The sequence below is a fragment of the Chamaea fasciata genome, unplaced genomic scaffold, assembly GCF_029207755.1.
Source record: "Chamaea fasciata isolate MVZ Bird 193981 ecotype frontalis unplaced genomic scaffold, bChaFas1.0.hap1 SCAF_8, whole genome shotgun sequence".
In the NCBI taxonomy this organism is placed as follows: domain Eukaryota; kingdom Metazoa; phylum Chordata; class Aves; order Passeriformes; family Sylviidae; genus Chamaea; species Chamaea fasciata.
Genome location: NW_027094093.1, coordinates 1,298,816 through 1,324,183, shown reverse-complemented (window position 1 = coordinate 1,324,183; position 25,368 = coordinate 1,298,816). Strand labels below are relative to the sequence as shown.

The following is a 25,368-nucleotide window of genomic DNA, read 5'->3' as shown; positions in this document are numbered from 1 at the left end:
ATGCTCATGGAAAGAGCAGAGGAATCTGCTGATAATTTCCCTGGCATATTCCTTCAGCCTCCATCAAACAATTTAGGGATTTCTGGAGCTGTGGCTGCTTCGTGCTGTGAATGTAACTATTGATCATGGAGAGGTGAGGTTGGCCTCTTTTCCCAGGGAAATATCAATAGGACAAGGGAAAACGCCCTCAAATTATGGCAGGGGAGGCTCAGGTTGAATAGGAGGGAAAAATTCTTCACTGAAAGAGTGGCCAAGCATTGGAACAGGCTGCCCAGGAGAGTGGTGGAGTCACCACACATGGAAGTGTTCAGGAAACAGAGAAACGTGTCACTTTGTGATACGGCTTAGTGGACACGGGCTGTTTAGTCAAAGGTTGGACTTGATTTTCTTGGAGGGCTTTTCCAACCTTTAGGATTCCCTGACCCTCTTTTAAATGTTAGTGTTTTTTCTGTGTGGGTTGAGGACACAGCCTGAATAACACCAGGCAGCAAAGGAAACATGCACAGGGGTGGAGAAAGAATCAGGCATTTACAGACACTCCTATGCCCAAAACCTTAGTAAAATAAACTTACTTAAGGTCTTTTTGAATAAAGACAGGAAAAAAGTGCCTGCCCACATCTCCAGGTCCTTTGGTGGGTGTCCCCAAGACTCGGGTTGCCCCCTCATGGCTGTGACACTTGTCTGTCAGAGAGCAGTGGTTTCTCTTTGATCCAGCAGTGACCTGCCAGCTGGAAAAAGGAGGAAACACTGAAGTGTTGGATGAGTGGGATCATCATCCCTGAGAATCCCATGATGTGGGTCATCCCAAACTTCCCAGGAAGGACATGCTAGCGTGGGATTCAGCTCCAGAGTGGTGTCTCACAAAATATACTCAATAAATAGCCCATCCAGGTGGTTCCAAAATTGCTTTAAGATTTAATCTTTGCATTTTCCATAGGTTACAGCGGGAGCCTCCAGTTGCCCCCATCTGCTCCCTTCTTTGTCCAGATTTGGGATGGGATTTTCTCTTCCAGACTAGTTTGTTGTCACGGCTGGCACCCAACCTCATTCCCAGATTTCTGATTTTTTTTTTTTGCCTCTTAATTTTGAAAAGACTTCTCTGCAACAGAGAAAAAAAAAAATCCCAAAGCAACCCAAACATCCCCTCTGTGCCCAGCTCAGCATCACCATAACCTGGCATGACAGCTCTCCATGAGAAACAGGTTTGGGGTGTGCTCCCTCATGCCACCGCATCCACAGAGCCAACCATGGCGCTGAATCGCGTCCAAGGCACATCCAAGGTGGCTGGAAAAAGCCAGGAAGAGCCACCTTCCAGATGGTGAGCAGGGCTGAGGCCTCTCACGCAGGCAGGGAGCTTTTCCCAAGCTGTTGTTCCTGGTTTTTAGTGGGAACATGTGCTGGCTTCCCATAAAGTGGCAACAGCTGCCAGTCAAGCAGGCATCACTCTGTAAAGCTGCCCGGGGGACTCTGTCTGCAGGGCCAGGGTCTCCAGGCAGGTTTACGAGGTGCCACCTGCGGGATTTACAATTCCCAGGGGCCGCTGTGCAGGTGCAGCAAGCAGGGATGGGGGGAGCTGGGGAATGGGTCCCAGCACAGGCACAGCCTGGGCTCTAGGCTCTGCTCTCTGGGCGCACAGCGGGACGCTCAGGCTCCAAAATCCCACAAAAGTGGCACGTTAATGGGAAAGATCACGAGATTTCTGGCAGGGCTGCAAGCTGGGGATGCACAAGCGCTGGTCTCTTCTCTGTCTCATCCTTTTGGCTGTTCCCAGCTGTGTCTCCTCATCAGCTCTCTCCTTAAGGAAAGCAGGAAGACTAAGGAAAAAAGCCCTGGAACAGGTATGGGAGACAGTGGGCTGGCGTTTTTTATTCTGTAATTTAATTTTTCTCCCCAGTAAGTAATGATGACAAAACCCACAGAGATTCAGGATCTCTTGTACCTAAAGAAAGGGCTCCAGGGATGGCTAACCCACCTCAATAAAAACTGTACAAGCATCTTGCAGAAAACATATTTTCTACAGAGGCAACCCAGACCTTCTGGGAGCAAAGTACCTAAAGTCACCACTAAGACATATCCAAATAAAACCCCTAAGAACAACCTTAGATGTCACATGAATGACAAACCTTCTTCTCCCTAGAGATATTTCTCATTGGATATTGGCACAGGGTAATTCATGGAAGTTATCTGCAACCCCAGCATTATGTTAACTTGCTGGGGGGATATTTCAGATGGTTGAAGCATTACGGAATCATGGAACAGTTTGGGTTGGAAGGGACCTGAAACCTCATTCCACCCCCTCTGCCATAGGCAGGGACACCTTCCACTATCCCAGGTTGCTCCAAACCCCATCCAGCCTGGTCTTGGACACTTACAGGGATCCAGGGGTAGCCACAGGTTCACTGAGCAAGCAGCTTTCCGAAGGCCACTCCACAAAGAACACCACTTTCCTTCAGGAACTCCATTAGCAATTCCATGCCCCTTGAGATCAGACACAGGCTGGCATCTCCCAAAAATGCCCAATCCCTCATATAAGCAGTCCTAGAGCAGTGACTTGGATAAGGAATCATTTGGCAGCAGGAGCCCAGAGGTCATCCCTCGACTCGTAAAAGGCTCTGGGAGAAAGGGGAAACCACCAGTGAGTGTTTTTATGAGAGAAAATACCTTCCTTCTCCTGGAGACTGGGATTAATTTTCTGTAACTCTGCAGAAAGGTTAAAGGGACTGTGTTCACTTTTAAACACCAAAGGCATTTAAAGCAGAGACTACCTTGACTCATTTATACTAAATTTGAAATAAATCAAAGTTATATTAACAACCACTCACCAGTGTCTTCCTCCACAATCTCTGACATCTGAGGTTTCTACACAGCGAATAATAAAGGTCCTATTACCTTCTTCCCTTAAATCAACATCCTGCAAAACTTCACTTCACAATTACTGGAGCATCCCAGGAATAGCCATTAGCCCTTTGAAATCCTCTTGCCCTGGAAATCCTTGCTCTGCTTCTCATTATGTCCTCACATTCACAATTGTTTCAGGTTAAAAAGCAGCACATTCCATTGCTAAATGATAATACTTGCACTTTCCTTGCCCCCAGCTCTTCTCAAACCATGTGCCCAGTGATTCAGGTGTCCCAGGCCTGGCTGGTGGCTCCAGAGGATCTCCACGAGCTTGGTGCCCACTCCAGGGAGCTCCACCAGCCAGACCCTGGAGATCCCTCTGTAGCTGCATTTTGGCAGTGCCTTCATTCACGTGTGTGGAGGGAGTCGCACCACCACGAGCTGCACAGTCCCACCTGGATAAAGCCTGCCCCAGGATTTTCTTGGCATCTTTTATCTGCTCTTCCCTGCTCATCTGGGCCCCAGTTCCCAGCTCTGAGGATGAGCTGTACAGTGTAACATTGGATTAGCAGCTATGACATGATGGACTTGTGCTTTGGAGTCATCTCACTTGAAAGTTAAGCATCTGGTCCTTTCTCCATCTGTTCTTTGTCCAGGCCAAGGACTGACTCCCTTTATTAAGCAATTACAGATGATGGAAATGTATTCAAGCTGAATTCCCAGGGAAAAAAAAATAAAATAAAGCAGAAAATATTAATAATAATTATCAGTTTTATCATTGGGAAGGTTCCCCAAGCTGAGTCTGAAATATGGCAAATGGGACAAGAAGGGGAGAGAAAAATCTACTTCCAAAATAACCTCTGGTGACCCATTTATCTTCGAGATCCAGGTACAGGGTAACAGCTTCCAGCTCCTAAGGCACTGGAAAGGAAAAACAAAAAAAAAAACCAAAAAAAACACCAAAACAAACAAACAAAAAAAAAAAAACAAGCAAAAAAAGAGAAACCAAACAAAAAAAACCTGCAGTGGAAATATTCCCTAAAAGCAGGTATGTACCCAAAACTCCATGAAATCACAGTTTGCTGTGGGTGGATTTGTGCAGATGGCAGAGGAAGGGGGACAAGGGTGAGGAAGGCATTCCCAGCACGAATAGGAAAGTTTTTAAAGGCAGATGTGGATATTCAGACTTGGAAAATCCAAACCCAAACAATGGTGTCCCCATTGCCTATCACAGACATAAATCCAGGGCAGAGTTCCTGACTCAAGAACTCGCTTTCATCAGACCCTATTGATTAAAAATGACCAGCAGTCGAATGTTATTTCTGGATCCCACTGGAGCTGAAGACTTTGGGAGAAAACAGCAGTTGAGCAGCTCTTGAAATTATAGCAACAGCATCCCTGCTCAGGGTGGTACCCCTGCTCCCTCAACCCCTTTGGGACATTCCTTAACCAACAACTTCCAGACAGGTGAAAAAATAGCCCAATTATCTGCACATTCCCTCCCTCTCTGATGAGCAGAGCTGCAGAAACCCTGGGAGTGTAGCAGGTCTGGAGTTGTAGTGAGTGCTGCTCACGTGAGGGATGGGAACCTCGTTTTCTCTCCTGAGACCCAACCTCTTTCATAGCTGGCTTTTCCAAGGGGAAACCTTTTCTTATTTTCTCTTTCCTCCCCTCCCCTTCCCCCTCCTGTTTTGTCCAGAGTCTCTCCAAGAGAGCCAAATTCCCCTTAAACATGCTAAAAGGAGGCTTGCTGGAACATCTGCTCAGCATCTGTGGAGCCAGACACATCCCCAGGCAACACTGTTAGTAGTGATGGATCTGGGAAGGAACATGGAGCACTGGAGAAGCATCTGCTCAGAGTGGGGAACCCAGCACATGAAACTCACCGAGTTATCTGCTGAGCCCTCTGCTCTCTGCCTATCGTTCCCAGTGGACAACTGCCTCCTCCAGAGCATTTTCTGGCAACTGTTCTCTTCCCAGTTTGGTATTTTCAAATGTTTTCTGCTTGTGCCAAATGAGCACCACCAAGTGCTCAGCTCCACAGTGACTGGGGAGGTGGAGAAGTGTCTGGAAGAGAACCTGGAGTGAGTGGTTTCTTTTGGGAGCATTGCTTGGCCAGGACACTGGGAAATACAGCTGGGGTCGCGGCTGGACTTGATGAACTTAAAGGCCTTTTCCAGCCTTAATGATCCTGTGACTTCAAAGAAACCATTGCAGGGTGAACTCCAAATTGATCGATCGCTCCAAGTTCAAGCCTCAGCTCTTCTACCTCTGGCCATTGCTGCATTCACCCCCTCTTTCCCTGTTCCTTGTTGGGATTCAGTGTCTGTCACCGTGAACATTCAGTTACACCAAAATTTTGTTCTTTGGCATGTTGGCGTCAGAACAAATTATTTTCTTTGCACAGAACCAGCACAAAATTCACGCCCTGAGCTGACCAGAGGAAGAAAGACAAACTCGAATTATTTAACAGCCATTTGTCCTCTACTGTCCAACCTTAACGATTCTGGAATTGTCGCACTTGGCATTTTCCTTTCTTACTAGATTTACAGTTAGTGGATTTCCTGTTTGATTTGCACAACAAGGAGAACAAAGGCAGCCCTAATGTCTCCTAAACTGTCACCTTCTCACAACTACTCTGCAAGAACCTTTCCCGAAGCCTGTCTTCTGCTGCCTTAAGCTTCCTGGGACAGGTAGAATTGCCACAGGGGAAAATGCCAGGCTGTTAAGAAGCAACCTTAACAGCCGGTGCCTTATCCTAGAGTCAACCCCTCTTTGCCCAGGGCAAAGCTGTCAGGACTGCACCGTTAGATGCACTGTTAGATGGAGAAGCTGAGAATCCTTCAGGATCCATGGAAAATGCAGGTTGTTTTCTGCTCTCTGGCTCTGTACCTGAAGTTGTTGGGCTCTGTCCCATCAGGAATCTGCCTGTGGCTCACAAACTTTGCAGGTGTCTCTTGAAACTTCACCACACAGCAGCAGGACGGGAGTCTGTGCACAAAGTCAAGCACGTGATTAAGTACCTTTATAAAAGTTCTTTATGACATGTTTCAGGAAAAGCATTCAGGCTTGCTCTAACTTTAAACACAATTCCTTTCCATCCACTCAAGTCCTTAAAAATACGACTTAAACTATTACTGAATCAATTTAGACACTGGCGTAAGCATTGTGGAAATAAAAGAGAACTAAGCACACACTTACATTGTGTACCTGCCCCAAAGCTCTTGTGGTGCTTAACACCTTCCACCCCATCCCTGTGTTGCTGCTCTCCCAGTTTCCAGCTCTTCCAGAGGTGTGGCCCACCTGCTCCACCACTGCAGGACTACACCCAGTGTGGTTTTACGACTCTGGTGTGAGACAGAGTATTAAATATCCACAGAGGAAATGTGTGATTCGAGTGTAAACGGGAAATGCAGCAACCGAAGGAGGTGGTGTTGGCTCACTTAATGAGGTACCACTGTGCCCCAATTTTGCACAGCAGTGCGCCTTCCCTCTCCAGAGGAGCAGAAGATGCCACTGGCCCGTGCTGTCAAACACAGGACCATGTGTTTGTGACAGCAATATAATAGCATTTTGTTTGTCCTATTAACACTTCGCCAAAAACATAAAGGACTATTCTGTTCCTTCCTCCAACCGCTCCTCACCAAACAAAATCCCGCTGTGAACCTCCTCTAAAATGCAGGTGGAGAGACCGGACTTGTGGAAGGGCTCAATAACTGCTTCAGTAGATTTTCCAGGAGAAAGTCAATAGAAATCTCATTCTGTCTTGGATTCATTCGTATTGTTTTGTAGTGGACAGCTAGGAAAAAGGGAAGCACGTGTACTAATTAGCTTTGAGAGGAGAAGAGGAGCTATGAAGTATTTCATGCTGAGAAGACATGAAGTATTTAAATCCCGAGTCCCACTTGGATTTGCAACCGTGGAAAATTTTTCCACAATCTTCCCTAAGGGCACAACCAGAACTCCCGGCCCACATTTGTTGGGGTGGGGGCTGTTAATGAAATCAGAACCCCATTTTCTCGATAAACCACTTTAACCTGAAGCCGTGAGTATTCCTTGAGCTTGGTGGGCCAGGGCATGGAGGAACTTTGCTACAACTTCGAGCAGGGAGACCCCATTCCGGAATTCCTCCTCTGGGAGCCGGCAGATCCTGACACGCAGCTGGAGAACTTCCTCCTGGAGTGCCTGGCAGAGCCCTCCTGGCCAGGGCCAGGGGGTGCCGAGCTGGACAAGAGCCCCGTCCCGCCGGATCCGCCCGGGCGGCCCCGGCAGCGCCGCGCCGCCAACCTGCGCGAGCGGAGGAGGATGCTCAGCATCAACTCGGCCTTCGAGGCGCTGCGCGGCCGCGTGCCCACCTTCCCCTACGAGAAGCGCCTCTCCAAGATCGACACGCTGCGCTTGGCCATCGCCTACATCGCCCTGCTTGGGGACATCCTCCTGTCCGGCTGTGACCCCAAAGCCTACGTGGAGCAGTGCCTGAGGAGCGGCTTCCAAAGCCCCCAGCGGGCCGCCTGGGATACGAGCGGTGAGCCAGGGATGGGCGGTGTTTTGGGGGCAGCAGAGCAGCCCATGGGATTACCAGAGGGCCGGGTTGCTTTCGGGCACCCAAACAGCTCTGAAACAGCGCAGAAATTAACCTTCAAAAAGATGAAATCTAAATCAAGTCTCAGCAGAAAATCGTAATTCACCCTCTTCTCCAACTTTCTTTTAAGGAGGATCTTTTTCTTTAAAAATTTGGATAAATATTTTCCCCCACCCCCCAAAAGCAACTTGCTAAGGGAATGGTTCCTTTTACATAGAGGAAAGATTTTTATTCTCAGAGTGTGTTTTTAGACGTTTTTAAAAATTCCATGCGAAATTGTTCTTTTCTGATGGAGGCCTCAGAGATTTTCCATGTTTTCATTAGAAGTTTTCTTTAGCTTGTACTTGGCTGAGAAAAACACCTGGGTTAGGACAAAAACAGCATTTAATCTCTTAAAATACAGATGTTCCAGGAACCCAGAGTTTCTCAGAGGTTACAGTTCAACACATGAACCAGGAGACACAAGACAAAGTGTTCAAATTTCAAGCTATTTTCAAAATATGGGGAAGTAAATGCCTATTTGCAATTTATAATCTTATATGATTATTCCTATTTTAAAGCAAAGGGCTGTTATTCAGTTTTCTATTCGGCTTGTACTTAATCCCTGATTTAGCTGGAATGAATTTAGGCCTTTCTTCCTCCAGAATACATTTTTCATCGGGCTGCTGTGTGGTGAAGATGGGAATTTGCCCAAACTGCCAAACGCAGGGCCTCAGTCTCAGAAGGCAACAGGTTTTGTGCTGCTTAGAGCAGGGAGGAGCAGAGGAGAGTTTCAGTAGTTCTTAGTACTTTGCATTTTAAGCTAATGAATCCCCTTTTCAAGTCTGTATGTTCCTTTGGATGTATGTTTACGCATACATGTTCCTTTGGATCCTGGAAAGGGGCCTTGAAAATGAGCCTTCAAGAAGTACAGCACAAGTAAGGAAAAAGTCAGTGAATAGAAATATTCCTCTTCCATATTGCAGGGAAGTGCCAAAGGGACAGAGCCTGCAGAGGAAAAGCAATCAGTTTACTTGAAAGGAAAAGTTAATGGAGTTTTTTCTCCTTTCCTACTAATTTCCATTATCTGGAAGACTGGGAAAATGACTCCTGATGTACCAGTAATTATACCTCCCTTGAGTACAGAAAAAAAATTTATATTTTAGTGGCCAGCTTCCCCTGCCTTTAACAGACTTTAAACAACACAAATACTTCTTCCTGTCCTGAAGAGCTCCACTTGGAAAGATCCAATTGAATGAGGCTCCTCTTCTGGAGAGGCTGGATAGTTGACTTGTTAAAGGTTAATTTGAATATTGAAATGACTGTGTTTTCCTCTCTCCCTTGTGCAGATCTGACAGCCCGCCTGTCCTGGGTAAAGTGGGATTAAGGAAAGGCCTTTAAAGGCAGCAAAAGCTGATGACTGGAGTGCTGGATACCAGCTGCTCAATTCCCAGCACTGCGAGTGAGAACCCTGCACTGACCACCTCACTCATTGTCCCAGAGCACTTCCCCACCACATTTCCAGCACCCAGCCCCTTTCTCTGTTGATTCATCACTCTCTAGAGCCTTGGGTTTCTCTTTCTCACTCCTTATAGACCTGCACTTGCTTAAAAACAGTGAAACATTAAAAACCAGTGCCAGTACAACCACAGCCCCAACATTTTCTCTTCCACTGGATGAAGATTATGTCCAAATCTCATTTCCAGTACGTGAGAAACAAGATCATAAGAAAAAGAACTAAGCAACACCTGTGAAAATCTGGTGCTTGCCTTTAGATATGCCGGGTGATGGTTGTGAAAGTCACCAGTGATTCAGAGACCATGAAAGTCCAGGAGGTGAGACATGACTCTGTAGATATCCAAAATTTCTCATGTCTTCACAGAATCCCAGAAAGATTTGGGTGGAAAGGACCCTAAAGCCCATCTCCTTCTCACCCCCTACCATGGGCAGGAGCACCTTCCACTTTCCCAGGCGGCTCCAAGCCCCAGTGTCCAACCTGGCCTTGGACACCACCAGGGAACCAGGGGCAGCCACAGCTTCCTTGGGCACCCTGTGCCAGGGTCTCCCCACCCTCAATCTGAAACCATTCTGCCTTAATGCTTTTATCATGGTGTTTTGTAGCAGGAAAGAAAATAAAATGCATTTATTATTTATCATTCTCATTAGTTCATCTCACAGCTCCCATCTCTATGGTGCAAAAGCACATCAGGAACTGAGCGTTCGCTCTGGTTGGTGGTTTGGGGGGAAGACAAGAGTGGCCTTATAGGGGGAAACTCTGATGAATCTTTTTAGCTTTTTAATTTTTCTGTCAACATGAAAAGGGGAATTTCATCTTGGGTGCAGCAATGTATTTCAGTCAATTTAGAATAAAACATGCAATCTCAGATTTCGACTTTGCTTTCTCACCCACTTAAAAAATTGGATGAATTTTTACAGAAAATTGCACCTGAAAAGATGAAAATCTTAAAAAAAACCCACCTGAAAATGTATTTTCTACTTTTACCTACCTCTCTACTCTGGAAATGCTGGTCCTCCATGTCATCAAAGTGTCACAGCACCCCTGGAGCAGCTGTCCCCCATCACACTGTCACCTTCCTGGTGAGATGAGGGCTCAGTGGGACCAGAGCCAGGGCTGACAGTTCCACACACACCTCAGCGGCCCAAACAGTGCCCAAATAATCCCAGTAGGGATTTCCACGGGTTTTCATCAGGATCTTTATTTCTCCAAGGTCCCGCTGATGGCAACAGAGATTTGGGATTCCTCCCTCCAAGCTGACTTCAGCCAGAGCCCCCGGGCCACATCCTGCAGTCATCAGGGTACAAAAATGCCTCCCCAGGGTCGTCATGGCTGCTGGGGGAATCATCTCCAAACAGTCCTTCCCCCCCCCCCCCCCCGCCCCCCCAGCTAATTTTGGGCATCCAGAATCCCTGTCTACAGATTTCCCTCCTTTCAAAGATTTGAATGTCTGCCTTGCTTTTCTCTACCCTGCATCCCAGCTTTGTGCTGGGCACAGGACAGTAATGCCACATCCTGAAACAAATATTTGCTGCAGGCACCTGGTAACCAGCAGAAAACTCGCTTTGCCTTTTGCTCCAGCCTAGAAATACCTGGGTAACTGCTTTGGAAGCAAGCTGGATGCGTGCAGTAGCAGCAGGAAAGTACATCCACAGAAAGGCAATTTTGGGGGATCTTTCAGGTTCAGGCACTGCTTGTTTGGATGGACAGCACACCTGGAGAAGCTATTGGCATCAAAAGCATCATAATGACAGAGCAGGAAGAACTGTCCTGCGTCAGAGTTTTTTCTCCATGTGGTGCCTCCAGCTGAGGAAGGAAGAAATCCTCCAGCTGAAGTCCTCCTTCATGATGCAAATACCCATCACTGGTGCTCCACACTCAGACAGCAATGTCGGGACAGACAGAAATATCTGCTGAGCATCCCACAGCCCAGTTCCACCAGCACCACCATGGAATTCCTACAGGATTTGCCAGCTGGGCTAGGGTCTGCAGGCTGGCAAGCTCTACCTGCTGTGGGGTCACTCCCACCTGTCCCCCCTTGTGTCAAGGAATCATCACACAATTGTGGTGATCACACAAAGCAGCGCTTTGAGGAACAGGCTGTTGGAATTCTATGGTGACTCTGAGCTTGGAAAAACCGCAGCAAATAAACCCTCCAGTAGGATATATAAGGACTGGGGCTTGGGTTGGAGTCAAAACCAGAAATAAAATGTTTCTTTTGGGATCTGAAACCCTAACCTTGGGCTCTTGAATCAATGAGTACGAGTCCTGATTGACACCGGTGTCATTCCATCACCTTCAGCGAAGCCACATTTGATTTATGCTGATTGATGCTTCCTGGAAGGGACAGTCCACCTCTTCCTGTCCTCTCCAGGCTACCTGGAGCCTGGCAGCGTCTTCCAGCTGATGCTCCACACAAAATTACTAAAGCAAAAGTTGCTTTTTAGGTGATGTGTTGTTAAATCATTTGGATGCAACTGGCTGCTGAAATGGTGAACGTGTCACAGAATCAGGTCAGTCTCTCACGGCCCCAATAACTTCATGCAAATAAAAGAAAATCAAGAGAGCACCAGTTCTCTCCAGCTGAGGGAAGCCAAGCTGGTGCTATGGCTCCCTTTCTGCTAAACTGAGCAAAAGTAAATTGGCTCTTCAGGGACCTTTTTTTTTTTTTTCCTCCAGGAAAACCATTCCTGAATAGTTCCAGGGCTGGACACACATTTGTTCTTGAACAACCCTGCCATTTTCTGTTTGAATTTCAGCTCCTGGATGTGGACTACAAGGCAGAAAGATGAGGGGGAAGTGATTTCTGTGCAGGACATTTACACTCTGTGCCAATCCAGGGGAACTGCTGAGTGTGGATTTTGTGGATATGCTCCATGCCCACCCACCCTCTCTTCTCCCAGTTCTGGTTCATTCCTTGGGTCACAGCTCTCCTGCCAGAGATTCTCTGACAGGGAACTGATAGTTACCCTCATTTTTTCTGTTCCTTCATGTCACGTCCTGAACCCTGACATTTTATAGACAAATCCTATGGTGCACACACACACCCTGATTGTACAGCAGCCCATACACCCTTGCACAGATCAAGACTCTAAGATGACTTTATGAAGACCTGTCCAAGGCTCCTCAGTCTATCAGCACATTCCAAAACAGGGAATCCCAACGACCAACCTGGTTCGAGGGTCAGGCTCCACCTTCCTGGTCTTCCTTAGCCCTGCTTCCACTGCAGCACAACACAGGTCAGTTCTGCTTTTCCCCCTCATCTCACAAAGCAGCAGGATCCTCTCACCAGCAATTCCACAGCCAAACCTCCCATGGAAAAGTGCCAGGAGGTGCTGAGGAGTGGTACCCTCGTCTTCCAGCCCCTGAGGAGCAGCTGAGGGGCCCGAGAGCAGCAGGAGAATTGCTCATTCCAAACACAGCCCTGCTTCCAGCCCACCTCTCTCCTTGCCAAGAAAAGTGAGAATTATTTGTTACACCTTCCTTCTTCCAAAAGTAAACTGCTGACCCTTTCTGGAACAATACTCTGTGGTTCTCCATCAACCTGGAAACCTTGGAACAAAAGGAATCACATCCCCACTGTAAGCTGTTCTTTTGAGGTGTTGGTAGTTTGAGGGACAATTTGGGGGTGAAAGCACAATTTGGTTTTCTAATATTTTGGCCACAGACCCACAACAATAAGTTTTCATTTCTGAGCCACCTGAGGTACTGGAAGGTGTCCCTGCCTGTGGCAGGGGGTTTGGGTTGGAAAGGACCCTAAAGATCACCCCATTCCACCCCTGCCACAGGCAGGGACACCTTCCAGTGTCCCAGGTAGCTCCAAGCCCTGTCCAACCTGGCCTTGGACACTGCCAGGGATCCAGGAGCAGCCACAGGTTTTCTCCCTGGCAACCTGTGCCAGGGCCTCACAGGGAACGGATGGAATGGGAGTACTCGGGAAAATTGCAGCTAATGAAGGAGCTCCCAGGTGTCCTTTCCTTCATTTCCTTCTTGCTGCAGAGAAGAATGAAGTTTCTCTGTACCTCTCATGCCCAAAATCTCTTGCCTGGAGAGTCCTACCACCATGGTGTGCCCTCAGGTTGGGACTTCATCACAACCTTCATTCACCTTCAAGCCCAGTGATGGCCATTTGGGGCAGGATTTCCTGGGCTGTGGCCATGCTCTCCATGGGCACGGGATATGACCCAGGAAGCTTGCCCAGGGAATCAGCAGGAGGAGCTCACAGCAACCTGAGGGTTGCTGTCCTGTGGCACCTCTGGTTCCGTGGCAGAAGATGTTTGCTCCTGGGTCAGACACTGGGAGGGAAGCAATGAACCTGTTCCCTGAGTGGATCCGGCCATCCCTGTGGTCAAAGCTATGCTCTGGAGCAGGAGAGTCCCTTTGCACAGGTGACAAAAGAGGCAAACAGGCACTGGGGTGGCTTTCCAGAGCTGGCTCAGCATCCTAAATTCCATGTGGGAGCCTCCTTGCAAACAACCCAGCTCTGCTTTCCCAAGTGCACCCCCTCAATAAATCCATGTGTAAGTAAGCACCCAGGATGTTGCCGTGGAGGTCAGCAGCAAGCCCTGACCTTGGGAAGAGCCTTCCAAGCCTCATCAGCCCCTTTTGTGGGAAAAAAGTGTAACTTCCACCACGATGGCTAATTTTAGATGACTCCCACCCAGTCTGTTTGCTGAAGCCCGAGTGCATCTGAACAGGGAAACTCCAGCGCCAAAGAGATTCCAATCTCAAAAAGAATTCCTTGCCAGGAGAGGGGGAGAGGGGGACGAGAATAAAAGCAGATAATGTTTCGGATTCACTATCCAAGCCTGTGTTTGAGCTGAGGGGAATCCAGCTGCAGGCAGTGCCCTCTCGTGGTCCAGGATTAAAACCTCGCTTTTCCAAAAGCACACGATGACTCCTGCCAGCATCCCTGCTCCAGCTCGGCCCCGGGAAAGCAGATCATCACCGCGGGGAACAGAGTGAACAGAAACATCTGCTGCAAAAACTGCAAATAAAGGCTACGCACAGCTATCCATCCCTGAACTTAGATCATGTTTTACGCCTCTTCACCCCAAATCCTTGTGTTTTATCCTTCTGAAGCTGATTTTATGCATATTTCCATGTCCTGTTTACACACCTTGCATAGAGAAAGAGCCTGAAATATAATTTACCCTTAAAATGCCCCCCTCTGCAGCATCTGAATGCTCTGAAATATCAGGGAAGTCCTTTCCTGAGGGAGCCAAGATGCCATGAGCTGGCACAAAAGGCTCCCAGGCAAAGCATCCACTGATCCTGAGCACCCTCAGGAAGCAGCACAGCATTCCCTCTGCTCTCATCTTGGAAGTGCCTGCGCCATGGCGAGATGCCTCTTTCTCTGATCCCAGTCCCGGGGATGGCTAAGCCATCTCCTCCAAAAGCCCTTTCCAAAAATAATCAGGCTGAGGCAGACACTGAGCATGGAAAATTTTAGCCCAGGCCGTTCCCATCAGACACTGCTGCACACAGATGGGAAGGGCCATCCCAGGTTTTGGCTGCTTGGGGTGCGCTCACATCCGTGCCCGTCTCCTGGAAATGTGGCATAGGAAAAGAGGGAATAATGAAACCTCCTGTACGGAGATGAGGAACTGTTATCAGTCATGAGGTGACATGGGCCTGGTGGGCCTTTCCCTGCAGCCTCTCTGGTGCCTGGCGGGTTTCCCTCTCTCTGCCCTTCCAGCAACAAGTCCAGCTGACAGACGAGGCTTATCAAAGCGCCATTTCCCAGCTGATGGGTCCGGCTGGGAATCCCAGAGAGGACATTTTGCTAAAGTGCCCACAGAAGGGAGCGTGTTCCCGATCCCCTGCCAGAGCGCACGGGAGAGGTTTCCCCAGCCCGCAGTGCCTCGGCTCTCCAGGGGACAATAAACTTATATGAACTGGAGCAGCCATTATTGAAGGTTACAGCACTGGGCCCAGCCAGGGAGTTAATCCCAGACCTGCTTTTCAACAAGCATCCAGCTCTTCTGTTGTTCAGGTATCTGGAATTCGGGCCCGTGGTTCCCAAGGTTTTTGGCTCTCAGACCCTCTGTGGCGAGCACCTCTCTCCTGGTGCTGTTTGACATATTACAGACACTTCTGGTACTGCATTTATTTCCCCCATTCCCTAAGTTCCCCCTCCTGAGGAGGTGCACACCAACCCATCCCGAGTCACCATCGTATTTTGCGTTTTGGGCGATGCAGAAAGACAAGGCAGATTTTCTCAGCTGGAAGAAGCCCTAGCACTGTTTTTTGCACATCCAACAGGCAGATTTGCAGCGTTTAATCCCACTTTATCAGGCCAGGGAAGTGACAAAGCACATGTTGAAATATAAGCCTGGCTTATACTTAAATTAGGCAGAGCTGACATGAGGGTGCAATTAGCACAGAGGATAAACTCCTGTGTTGGGATGGATCAACACCTTACAGGGAGCAGCTTATCTGTTTTCCTTTCTGCTGTCGGAATGCGTGCTGCACTCCTAAATCCACCTTTTCCAGGAAGGTAATTCCATATTATCAGTATATTTCCGACAGACACTATCCAACTCTCCCTCTTACACCCCGGGGTAGGATTTCTGCCGCATTGTGATGGGAATTTCAGTCTCAGAAACGTTACACTGCCCCATCAGAGTGATGGATCTGCTTCCAGGGGGTGAAAAATCCCCGAGCCAAACAAAAACCAGAAAAAAAAAAAAAAAAGCTCTTTCAATAACTTGATTTTCCTTTTTCCACATTATACTTTTCTCCCGGCTCTTACATCTTTGTGAAGCGCTCCCGGTGCTGCTCTTCCACAGCCAAGCCGTTTTCCTTGGGGTAAAACATCGGGAAAACACACGACTCTGAGCCAGGGCTGGAACACAACCGCTCTGCAAAATGAAAGTAATACGTGGTTGGTACCTTCCCAGCGAATTCATAGTGCTAAAAATCAATAATAACTCTGCAATCCCATAAAACTGCAAAAATTAGTTCCGTGGAAGAAGCTGGAACCACCTTGGAAGTTTTGCTGATATATTAAAAAAAAAAAAACAAACCAGAAATTATTGTCTTTCAAGGTATCCTAAATAATGTGGAAGAAGAATTGTGCCCTACAAAAATAACGTGGAATATTCAAGGGCAATCTGAAGAGATTGCATCTTATTTTGAGGTTGAAAAGTGCTGCCCTTAACTTTTGAGAGATTTCATAAAATTAAACATGGAAGAGCCGAGCAGCCTCTCTTATAAAGGTGTTTAGCACAAATAGTGCAATCAAATTCATAATAATATAAATACTGATTTTTTCCAAGCAGTAAAATGCAGTTAAAAAACCACAATAAAAAAAAGCGTTCAGGGAATTTGTTTTAATTCCTCACTACCATATGAATGCAAAATAAGTACTTTTTAAAATACTCTCACTGCTTAAATAAATTTAAGCCCCTGAATAAATGGCAAGGGAAGTGTTTTTTTGCCTGGCTTGAATTTTTTTTCCACTTCTTTTGCTTTGTGATATCTGTTACCTTGCTACTTATTCCTAGCTCAAATTCACAGCTGCAGGGAGGGCTTTTTTTTTATTCCTCCCTGCTTTGAGAGCAGATCAGCTTGAATTCGGAGGGGAATTTCATGTTTGTGGCTGTCTCCCAGCCTCCAGAGCTGAGGAAAATCTGCCTAACCTCCCTTCAATAAAAATGTGCTGGAGCAGAGTGGTGCATTTCAATCTCAAACTAAAAAGTAAAACAACAAAAAAACCCCAAACCCCACATTTCATAAAATCAACCAGATGCCTTAGGAAGGCAAATATCTTATTCCTCTTTAATTAAAAGGTATAGCAAATAAAAATCTGGGTTTAATTAAACAGCAGGAATAGAAGATGTTATCTCCCCAAACCACTCCGCCGCAGTGAATTAACTTCTGCGAGTCTTATTTTTGTTTGAAACCCCCACATATCAACCCAAACCCGGCACTCCGAGGGGAAATTTACTTTTTATGAGAACATTTCTGTGCTCCATGGTTAAGGCAGCCAGCTCCTGTGTAAACCAGTAGGGGCAATGGTTTGTACTGGTTTAGGCTAAGACCAGAACAGGTCCTGCAGAGCCACTTGGTGTTGACCAACACTCCCACGAATGTTCACACAGGAGCACATTTAGCTTCTGCTTTACCTGCTGAGGGATGCAGTGAACTTAATTAGCATTTAATCCATTTTTATTTTCAATCAAGACCTGCCCAGCTGCTTGTTCCAGTCCCTCCATGCCACAATTCCTAGATCCCTGGGAAAAAAAAAAAAATACCACTTTGAGAGAATGCACCCCCAAGCAGGATTAAATCCTGGCCTTTCCTGGCACCCCCCAAGCCAGGGCCAAGCCTGCTTGTAAAATAGTGCAGGTGTGTTTATTGCAATCATCTCTGACTAAAAAGAAACAGGTTCGGGGGCTTTAAATATAATTAGCATGAGCTACACTCCTGCCTTTAATCACTACCTTGCTGGTTAATATAATCAAGAAGGTAAACAAACAAGGATTAAACTCCATTAAATTAAAAAAATATATATTCTACTGGGAAGCTCACAGTGGAATTTTGTTTTATTCCGCTGCTGCAGAGCATCATTTTCCTTCTGCGTGGCAAATTATTTTTAACATAGAAATACTTGTCTTGGAGGAGATGTCTCCTTTCCCCGATTCCCTAAAGACAGAGACAAAATAAAACCTCCTTTATTCATGTTTCATATCCAGTGCAACCACTTCACTCTTTCATGGCATCTTTCCCTACAAGACATCTGAGCACTTTGAAATGTTTAACTGGGCATCAAATTAAAGATAGGCTTGGAGTAACACACCTGCTGCTCTGACAATTTATCCCAAATGATATGTGAGGTGTAAAACCATGTTTCAGGCACAGGAATCGGGGTCCTCAAATGTTCATTGTTTTAATGACCGTGGCTGGACCCTCTTTGATCCCAGAAAATGCCTGAATCTGGAACTGACTTTTGCCTGCTTGGACATGGGATGGGATATTCTGAAAATGAGCTTTATCACAACTCACAGAACTAAATAACCCTTTATTCCACCTGGGAAGCTCAATTTAAACTGTGCCTAAACACAAGAAACGCTCTTATCAGCAGAGATAGAAACTTGAGGCTTTAACCCACGGCTCACTGCGATCCCCAAGTTTCCCATCCGCAGGAGAAAGCCTGGATAAGCACAGGCACGTGGCTCCAAACCTGCCGGGATGCGAGCACATCGTGCACCTCTTTGCACAGACAATAAACAGCCAAGGCTCCCTCCCTGCCTTCCTACCTCCAGCGCAAAGCAGCCGTCAGGATCTTCTCTAACACCAGACCCCGCTCACAGCGATCCCGGGGAAGGGGAAGCCAGCCTTGCCGGCATCTTTATTGATCCAGGATGTGAGGTGCCTGACCCACCGGCCTTCCCTCGGAATAAAGACTCCTTTTGTGCCAGTCTCCTGCAACGTGGGGTGCCAGAGTCGAGAGGAAAATGGGAGCGCCTCACGGTAAGGGAGCAGAGCGGGGGTGCAGCCGGGAGGGCTCCCTCTGACAGCCACACCAGCAGGGTCTTCAACATCTGTGCCTATTTTTCTATTTATTTATCTTAAATCACACCATAGCTATGCCAAAAAAACACCTGAGGGGGAAAAAAGGAAAGAGAAAACACCACCGCGTTCTTCAGCCGTTCGGAAATAAACACTGACATTTCCACTTAGGGAGGAGAAAAACATCGGGAAGGGAATATTCCTCCTCAAACCTTGCATTTTCGAAGTGATGCAGGAGTCAGAGCAGGTTCAGAAGATGCCCTGTGGATAGGTGGTAGCTGAGACAGGAGCCTGGAAAGTGTTACTGCTGCAACTGAGTCAAATTCCCAGGAATTATTTGATAATGCACGGACTTATTCCCTCTGAGCTGCTCCCCGAGCTCAGGGAATCTCAGTGTAGAGAGAGAAAAACCTCAGCTAGGTCTCTGCCACCTCAGAACCAGAGATCATGGGATCTTTACACCCTCCACGCTCAGAGAGGGATTAAGTGGGACTCTAAATAAAGCCAGGCTCAAACACTTCCCTCCACTAGGTCAGAGATGAACTTACAACTTCAGAAATGCTTGGAAACTGCAGCTTTTGCAAGGGAAGTGTCCATCAGATTTCCTTTCTAGTGGCTGGTTAGAATGTTAATTTTAAGTCCAGGTCTAATTAGAATTCAAAGTCCACGTCTAATCAGAATTGTAAGTCCAATTACAATTGTATTTCTACATCCAAGTCTAATCAGAATTCTAAATCTAATTACAATCCTAAGTCCAAGTCTAATTATAATTCTATGTCCAAGTCTAATCAGAATTGTAAGTCAAAGTATATGTCCAAGCCTAATCAGAATTTTAAGTCTAATTAGAATTCCAATTCCAGGTCCAAGTACAATTATAATTCTAAGTCCAAGTCTAATCAGAATCTTAGGCCTAATTAGAATTCTAAGTCCAAGTATAATTATAACTCTCTACCCAAGTCTAATCATAATTCTAAGTCTAATTAGAATTCTAAGCCTAATTAGAATTCTACTTTAAAGTCTAATTAGATTTATAATCCTGACTCTGAAAAATGAAATTAGATGTACTCATCCCACTATTAATCCCACCAAAAATGCAAAGTTTTCCTCCACAATATCTGTGATTTTAGTAGCCAAATGCTGATTTTGTGGCATGCTAAAAATGTTTCAAAAAAACAGAGCCAACTTTTGCTTATAACCAACGGTGGTTTTCTGATTTTACAGTCCTAATTTTGGATTCAAAACTCAGGGGAAAAAAAAACCTAAACAACCACCCTTTTGCACAGAAAATTTAATGCTGCTGGGAAAAATAGAAATCTTTAAAAATGGCCATTTCTAAGAGCAACTAAGAGAGGGTGAAAATTTGAATAACGCAGGTCCCATTTCTGCCTCTCGTCATTCCTTGTCTATGGAAGTTGGACTCCTGGAGCTCATCTGCTCTGTCAGATGGAAAGGTGACTTGAACCACATCTGTCCAGAGGCAGATTCTCCCAGAGGGAGTTCTGTTTCACAGCCACACGTGCTGGATGTGTGTTTTTTGTTGTAAATACACCATGTCAGGGATGAGTTAAAGGGATGGCAAGAATGCAGCTCAGCTCCACTTTGAGGACAAGAAATATCCATGCACTGCATGGGTTTGGGGTTTTTTTAAACAGGAAAAGAAATTCCAAAGTCAAATAATATTCAAATCATAGGCTGAGCACTTGGAATAAATTACAGCTCTCACTCAGTGATAAATTTCTCTCTGTGCCCTTTGAAAAGGATTTCAGGTGTTTATGAGCTTCTTCTGCATTTTCTAGAGTTTTGCTCTTTCCTGGGGTGCTTTGGAGCGGAGGAAAGGCCTGTGGGGCTGGGAAGGTCAGAGCCCCTTGGATCCTGCCCATCCCCATCTCAGCACGGGGCTGGTGGCTCCGTTCGGCTCCAGTGCCGAGCCAAATTCCCAGCTGCTTGAAATCAAGGTTGGAGATGAGCAATGTCCCATCAGCGTCCCATCAGCCAGGGCCACTCAATGGGGGCAAAACGAGCCCTTTCTGCTCATTTCTTAGGGCAACCAGTTGAAACAAAAGTGGGATTTTTCCAAGGCAGTGATTTCAACGGGAGCAGAGACAGATTGCAAAACATTTTGAAACTCCTGCTGTCCCAACACCTGCCAAATCTCAGGGCTTGCCACAGAGTGGGACTGAGCCCAGCAGGGACTTCCAAACACCATTAAAATTGGGATGAGATTATCCATAAGAATGAAACCAATTCCTTGCTGCCTTCGGACCTTCTCTCAGTCGCTTCCCGCAGCTCCCTGGAACACCCCATCATGTTTTCCCAAAACCTGCTGATGCCCTGGAAGCCCTGAGCTGTCCATGATACGTTCTGGATGGTGATAAAGGCACAAAGAACAGCAGCAGAGCCAGAGATGGTTGGGACATACTGGAGCAGGAGAAGAGTAGGATTGGTTTGGAAATCAGGATCACAAGGGGGTTGTCACCACTCAGTGATGGTGGGGACCAATATGTCCCTTTGGAACAGCAGAATCCCAATCTAACTCCCCATTTAGGGAGCGGCTGGAATCAGGTGGAGGAAGATAGCAACTACCAATGATTCCTGGAGCTCTGGAAATTCATGGAACTGAGATGAATTAAGAGGCAGAGGAGATGTCACAGTCGTGTGCTTTACGTGCTCGTGGAACATCGTTAGGAGGAACATCGCCATAAAACTTCAACCCAAACTTTTCTATTAAGAAAAAACACGGATCCACTCCTTTTGAGGCTGAAACAAACCATCAGGGTTTTCCCCACTTACTTCCCTCCCAGTTCCTGAAAATGTTCATTTTCCGAAACATTTTTTCAAATTTTTTGGGAGTATCCTATTACTGTTGCTAACCTGACTGGTCACCCTCTTCTGTGCCCCAAAGCAGAAACGCCAAAATAAAGTGAAAACAAACAAACTAAATACAGAAAAAGGAATAATTGTATTAGAACTCTGATTTTTGGAGCAATATTGTGATGAAAAAAGTAGATGAATTTGGCAGTGTAAAACAGGGAAACAGGAGCAAAGGCAAAATCCTACCGTGCTTTCGTAGGTGATTCAGCATGAACTTTGTAAAGCACTTATTTTGGGGCTGGGTGGTTGACTCCTCTTTCTTCCTCCCCAAGAAAAATCCAAGAAGGCATCAATATTGTTTGAGTTAAACTTCTTTGTCTTTCATCCCTTAGGCCAGCAAACAGTAGGGAAAAAATGTTCCGATCAAACATGACATTTCATTGTATCTGAGACAAAATGTTTCAGTTTTGACTCGGGCTGAATTTTACACTATTTAAAAACACAACATTTAACCAAATTTAGCCTCATAATATCTTGTTGAAATCAAAATATTTCCCGTCTAAAGTTTCAGAAATAAACCAGTTTTAATTACAGGAAACCCCACCCTTTTCATTTAGATGTAACTTACATTCAACACCAACTCAGAAAGGGTTTTTGTCAAACTGAAAATGGCACAATTTGGGCACATCACCTCAATATTTCCTGGGCTTTGGTTGGAGGAGGAGCCACTCCGTGGTCCTGATGTGCACTTTGGGCACTTGATTGATTGCTAGGTCTCTCCTAGGCTGCTTTTGTGCCAGGTGCTGTAGAAGACACCAAGAAAAATACTATTAGTAGTATTAGTTGATTATTCTTATTATTCTTATCATTAATATCATTATTGATTGAACAATTCACCAACAAAACAAATCAACAAAATTCATCTCCTTTTCCCTTTTGTCTTTGGATTGACCGATCTTTCCTTTGGTATCCTCATTCCCGACGGTCCCAGCAGCTCCAGCTACACTTGAGGCCTGATTTGAAGGACAGGATCAATAGCAAAGAGATGTTAAGAGAGCAAATAGAAAGAGATGATCACCCACACAAGACTATAATAACATCATAATATCTGCTCTGGCTCTTCGGTGGCTCTGAAAACGTGCAAGTATGGTTGGGGAGATGGAAAATAATATGAAACACTCACTAACAGCATGTAGCGTAGAAACTCCGAAAACCACCACAGTCATTGACTCACAGATGGTCAAATGAACAACATGTTTCTATTCCTGTATTTAATTAAATCTTAATTATGCCACCAACAGGGTTCAAAACAGCGTTATGAAACAGCTCGCATGAATAGCAGGACACGATTGGCTGGGGGGGCTTTGAACTGGGGTAATTATCTCTCCAAAAAAGCACTCACGGTGGGGCTGTAAAGCCCCTCTGCCAGGCAGCCCAGTGCACCAAGGTTGGCAGTAAATTCATGTAGAACAAACTCAGCTCAAGGTATGGGGCTGACCAATGGAGAGGCAGATGCTCAGTTGCCAGTGGGACCAGCTGGGAGGTGCTGGGAGTCCGGGGGAGTCTCCCCACACCTGGCTCAGGCCCCGCTCTGCCGCTCACCTTTGCTGGTCCCTAAGAAAATCGACCAGCTCTAATTTAATTCTTCCACCAGCCAGTCACGTGAGCTAATTAAAAGCAGCTGCCAAAAATATTCCTTTGATTTATCTTTTTTTGTTGTTGACAGAAGGTCCTTCATGAAAAAAGAAATATTTTGGAGGATCTTTCTCTTCCATTTTTAGTATGGCGACTGAAAAACAACAAGCACTTGTAAGAGCACTTTCCCAAGGAGTTCAGCTTTTTGCAGTGTTTCCCTGAGCAGGGGGCTGGGAAGGCCCATCCTAAATTCACCTCCCAGGATTTTCTCCCATCTTTTAATGCCATTTCAAGTTCCCTGTCAACTTGATATTCAGAGTAGGGATCACTGCCCCTTCCACACTTAAAAACATCACAAGGAAGAGATACTACATATCTGAGAGCATCCAAGATTCACCCATCCCACAAGACACAGGTTCTACAAAAGCAAAAAAGACATTAAAAAAAAAAAAAAACATTGCCAGATTCAATTTTTAAGGAAGTTCCTCTACTTCGGCAATATTTTCTTTGGGGGACACTCACAACATCTCCAGCACTGGTTTGAGAAGATACTTCTTGTGTGCAGATCAGCAAAGGGCAAAAGAAGGAAGATGAAGAAATCGTTGTATCATTGTATTTCATTTTTTTTTTCCCTTGAGGTACTTAAATTTAAGCCCTTCCTGTGAAAAATCGATAGGAAAAGGATGCAGTGCAATTTATGGATGGTTGGATGAACTCTCTGGGTTTTCATGGAGGTGGACAGAGAGAAGAAGGCAGAGAACATGGCTCTGTGTGGATTTAAAATTTAAATTAAAAATAAAATAAAGAGAGAAAGAGAAAGAAGAAAGAGAAATAGAAAGAGAAACACAAAAGGAAAACAAAAAGTGAAAAAAGAAAAAATAAGAGAAAAAAAGAAAAAGAAAAAGAAAAAGAAAAAGAAAAAGAAAAAGAAAAAGAAAAAGAAAAAGAAAAAGAAAAAGAAAAAGAAAAAGAAAAAGAAAAAGAAAAAGAAAAAGAAAAAGAAAAAGCCACCAAACATCCCTTAGTCACAATTTTCTTCCCCAGACTCATAACTGGTGAGGGTTAGATTTTCAGTGAAAATTATAAATTTGCAAGGAAAGGTTTGAAATTTTAAAATTTTAAACCCCGCCTTTGGAGGCATTTTTCCAGATGAACTCCAATTTCTAAGGAAAAGAGATCCCTTCCAGAAAAACACTTCAAATAATGCAAAAAAATTAATTGGATGAGGGGAGTTGACTTCACCAGGAAACTTATCCCTATTTAAATATTTAGGGATATTAAATAAACCCAACCTGTTGGGTTGGATCAGCTGAATTCGGAAAAAAAAAAAAAATCAGCCCTGCATTGGAAATGCAAATGTTCTTCAGGAAAAAGAAGGATGGAAAACTCTTGAAAGAAGTCTTGGCTGGGGACACTGCTGGAGATCATGGAAGTATCCATTGTCCTCACACCCTAAGTTCTGGTTGAGCCTCGGCATCTCCCTTTGGGATGCACCCGCTCAGGGGTGGAGGAGCTGGTGCCACAACCTTGTTTAGGTGACAAAATCCCAGGGAAAAGTGTGCATGGCAGCCTTTGCTCCCTCGAATTTTCATTCTGGAATGAAATCTGACCAACACACACCCAGTGCTCCTGCTTCCTGCAAAATCCCACCAGATTTGCCAAGATAAGAACATCTTTTCACACCGCTTACTTGCACTCCTTTTATCTTCAACCTAATTTTTACCCATTCATCTCAAAAGGAGAGCACAGTTTTGCTCGGTCTTTCCTTTTTTTCCCCAGTGAGGCCTCCCTCTGCCTGAAATCCCCAAAATCGCTGACACAGTGCGCTCCTCCAGGAATCCAGAGCCTTTCCCACTGAGTTACAAGCTGCCAAGGAGGCTATATTATAACAAAAGGAGTTTTTATATCCTCCTGTAGGCAGAGCACTGGAAACTGCCATGAAATGTGCATTATCCGAAGGGGATTTGTTGATGGATAGAATCAACTTATTTAGGAAATTTCCAGCTGATCTGTAAACATGCCCCGGAGAAGGACGGAGACAGCAAGAGTGGTGCAGGCAGTGTCTGAACCTTCTTGGCCCCCATCCTGGGACTTAATATCTTAATAACTTGTCCTTATGAGTCACTGCAGGGAAGGAGCCAGCATTGCTCTTGTCACACTGGGTAAGTGGACTGAAAGGCTGTCACGGACTGAGCAGCTCGAGACGGGGCTGGGTGAGACATGTCCTTCGTGGCAGGGATGCTGTTCTTTGCTGGGGACCTTGTTTAGAAGACTGGAAGGAAAAATAACACAGGGGAAAATAAAAAGTAGGTAAAGGTAAAAAGGAAGAGGTAAGGAGTGACAAATTTTAGGCAAACACCTCAGTGAATTGTCTCACCAAAGTGCTTCGGGTCCAAGAGATCAAACAGTCCCTACTGGCATTAAACTTCTTGATTAAATTAGTGAAGAGCTCTAATGGCTCCCAGGAGGCCAAGCCTGAATTTTCACCAGT

The 25,368-nt window shown here is 45.8% G+C and overlaps 1 protein-coding gene and 1 long non-coding RNA gene across 2 annotated transcripts; one reads left to right on the top strand and one right to left on the bottom strand.

The window, feature by feature from the left end:
- Positions 1–6,776: 6,776 nt before the first annotated feature.
- Positions 6,777–8,786, top strand: LOC136292930 (helix-loop-helix protein 13-like). Its single transcript, XM_066189219.1, has 2 exons — positions 6,777–7,363; positions 8,749–8,786. The coding sequence occupies exons 1-2, from the start codon at positions 6,916–6,918 to the stop codon at positions 8,784–8,786; spliced, it is 486 nt and encodes a 161-aa protein (XP_066045316.1). The 5' UTR covers positions 6,777–6,915.
- A 6,209-nt stretch (positions 8,787–14,995) lies between these two features.
- On the bottom strand, positions 14,996–17,512 carry LOC136292931 (uncharacterized). Its single transcript, XR_010722001.1, has 3 exons — positions 17,451–17,512; positions 17,045–17,152; positions 14,996–15,778 (listed from the first exon to the last, which is right to left on the bottom strand). It is a non-coding gene; the product is annotated as an uncharacterized lncRNA (long non-coding RNA).
- Positions 17,513–25,368: the final 7,856 nt, after the last annotated feature.

Bases quoted from the DNA above. Each gene is read 5' to 3' on its own strand.
- LOC136292930 (XM_066189219.1), top strand. From the start codon at position 6,916: ATGGAGGAACTTTGCTACAACTTCGAGCAGGGAGACCCCATTCCGGAA. The intron at 7,364-8,748 runs GTGAGCCAGGGA...TCCCTTGTGCAG, and splicing joins GGCCGCCTGGGATACGAGCG to ATCTGACAGCCCGCCTGTCC.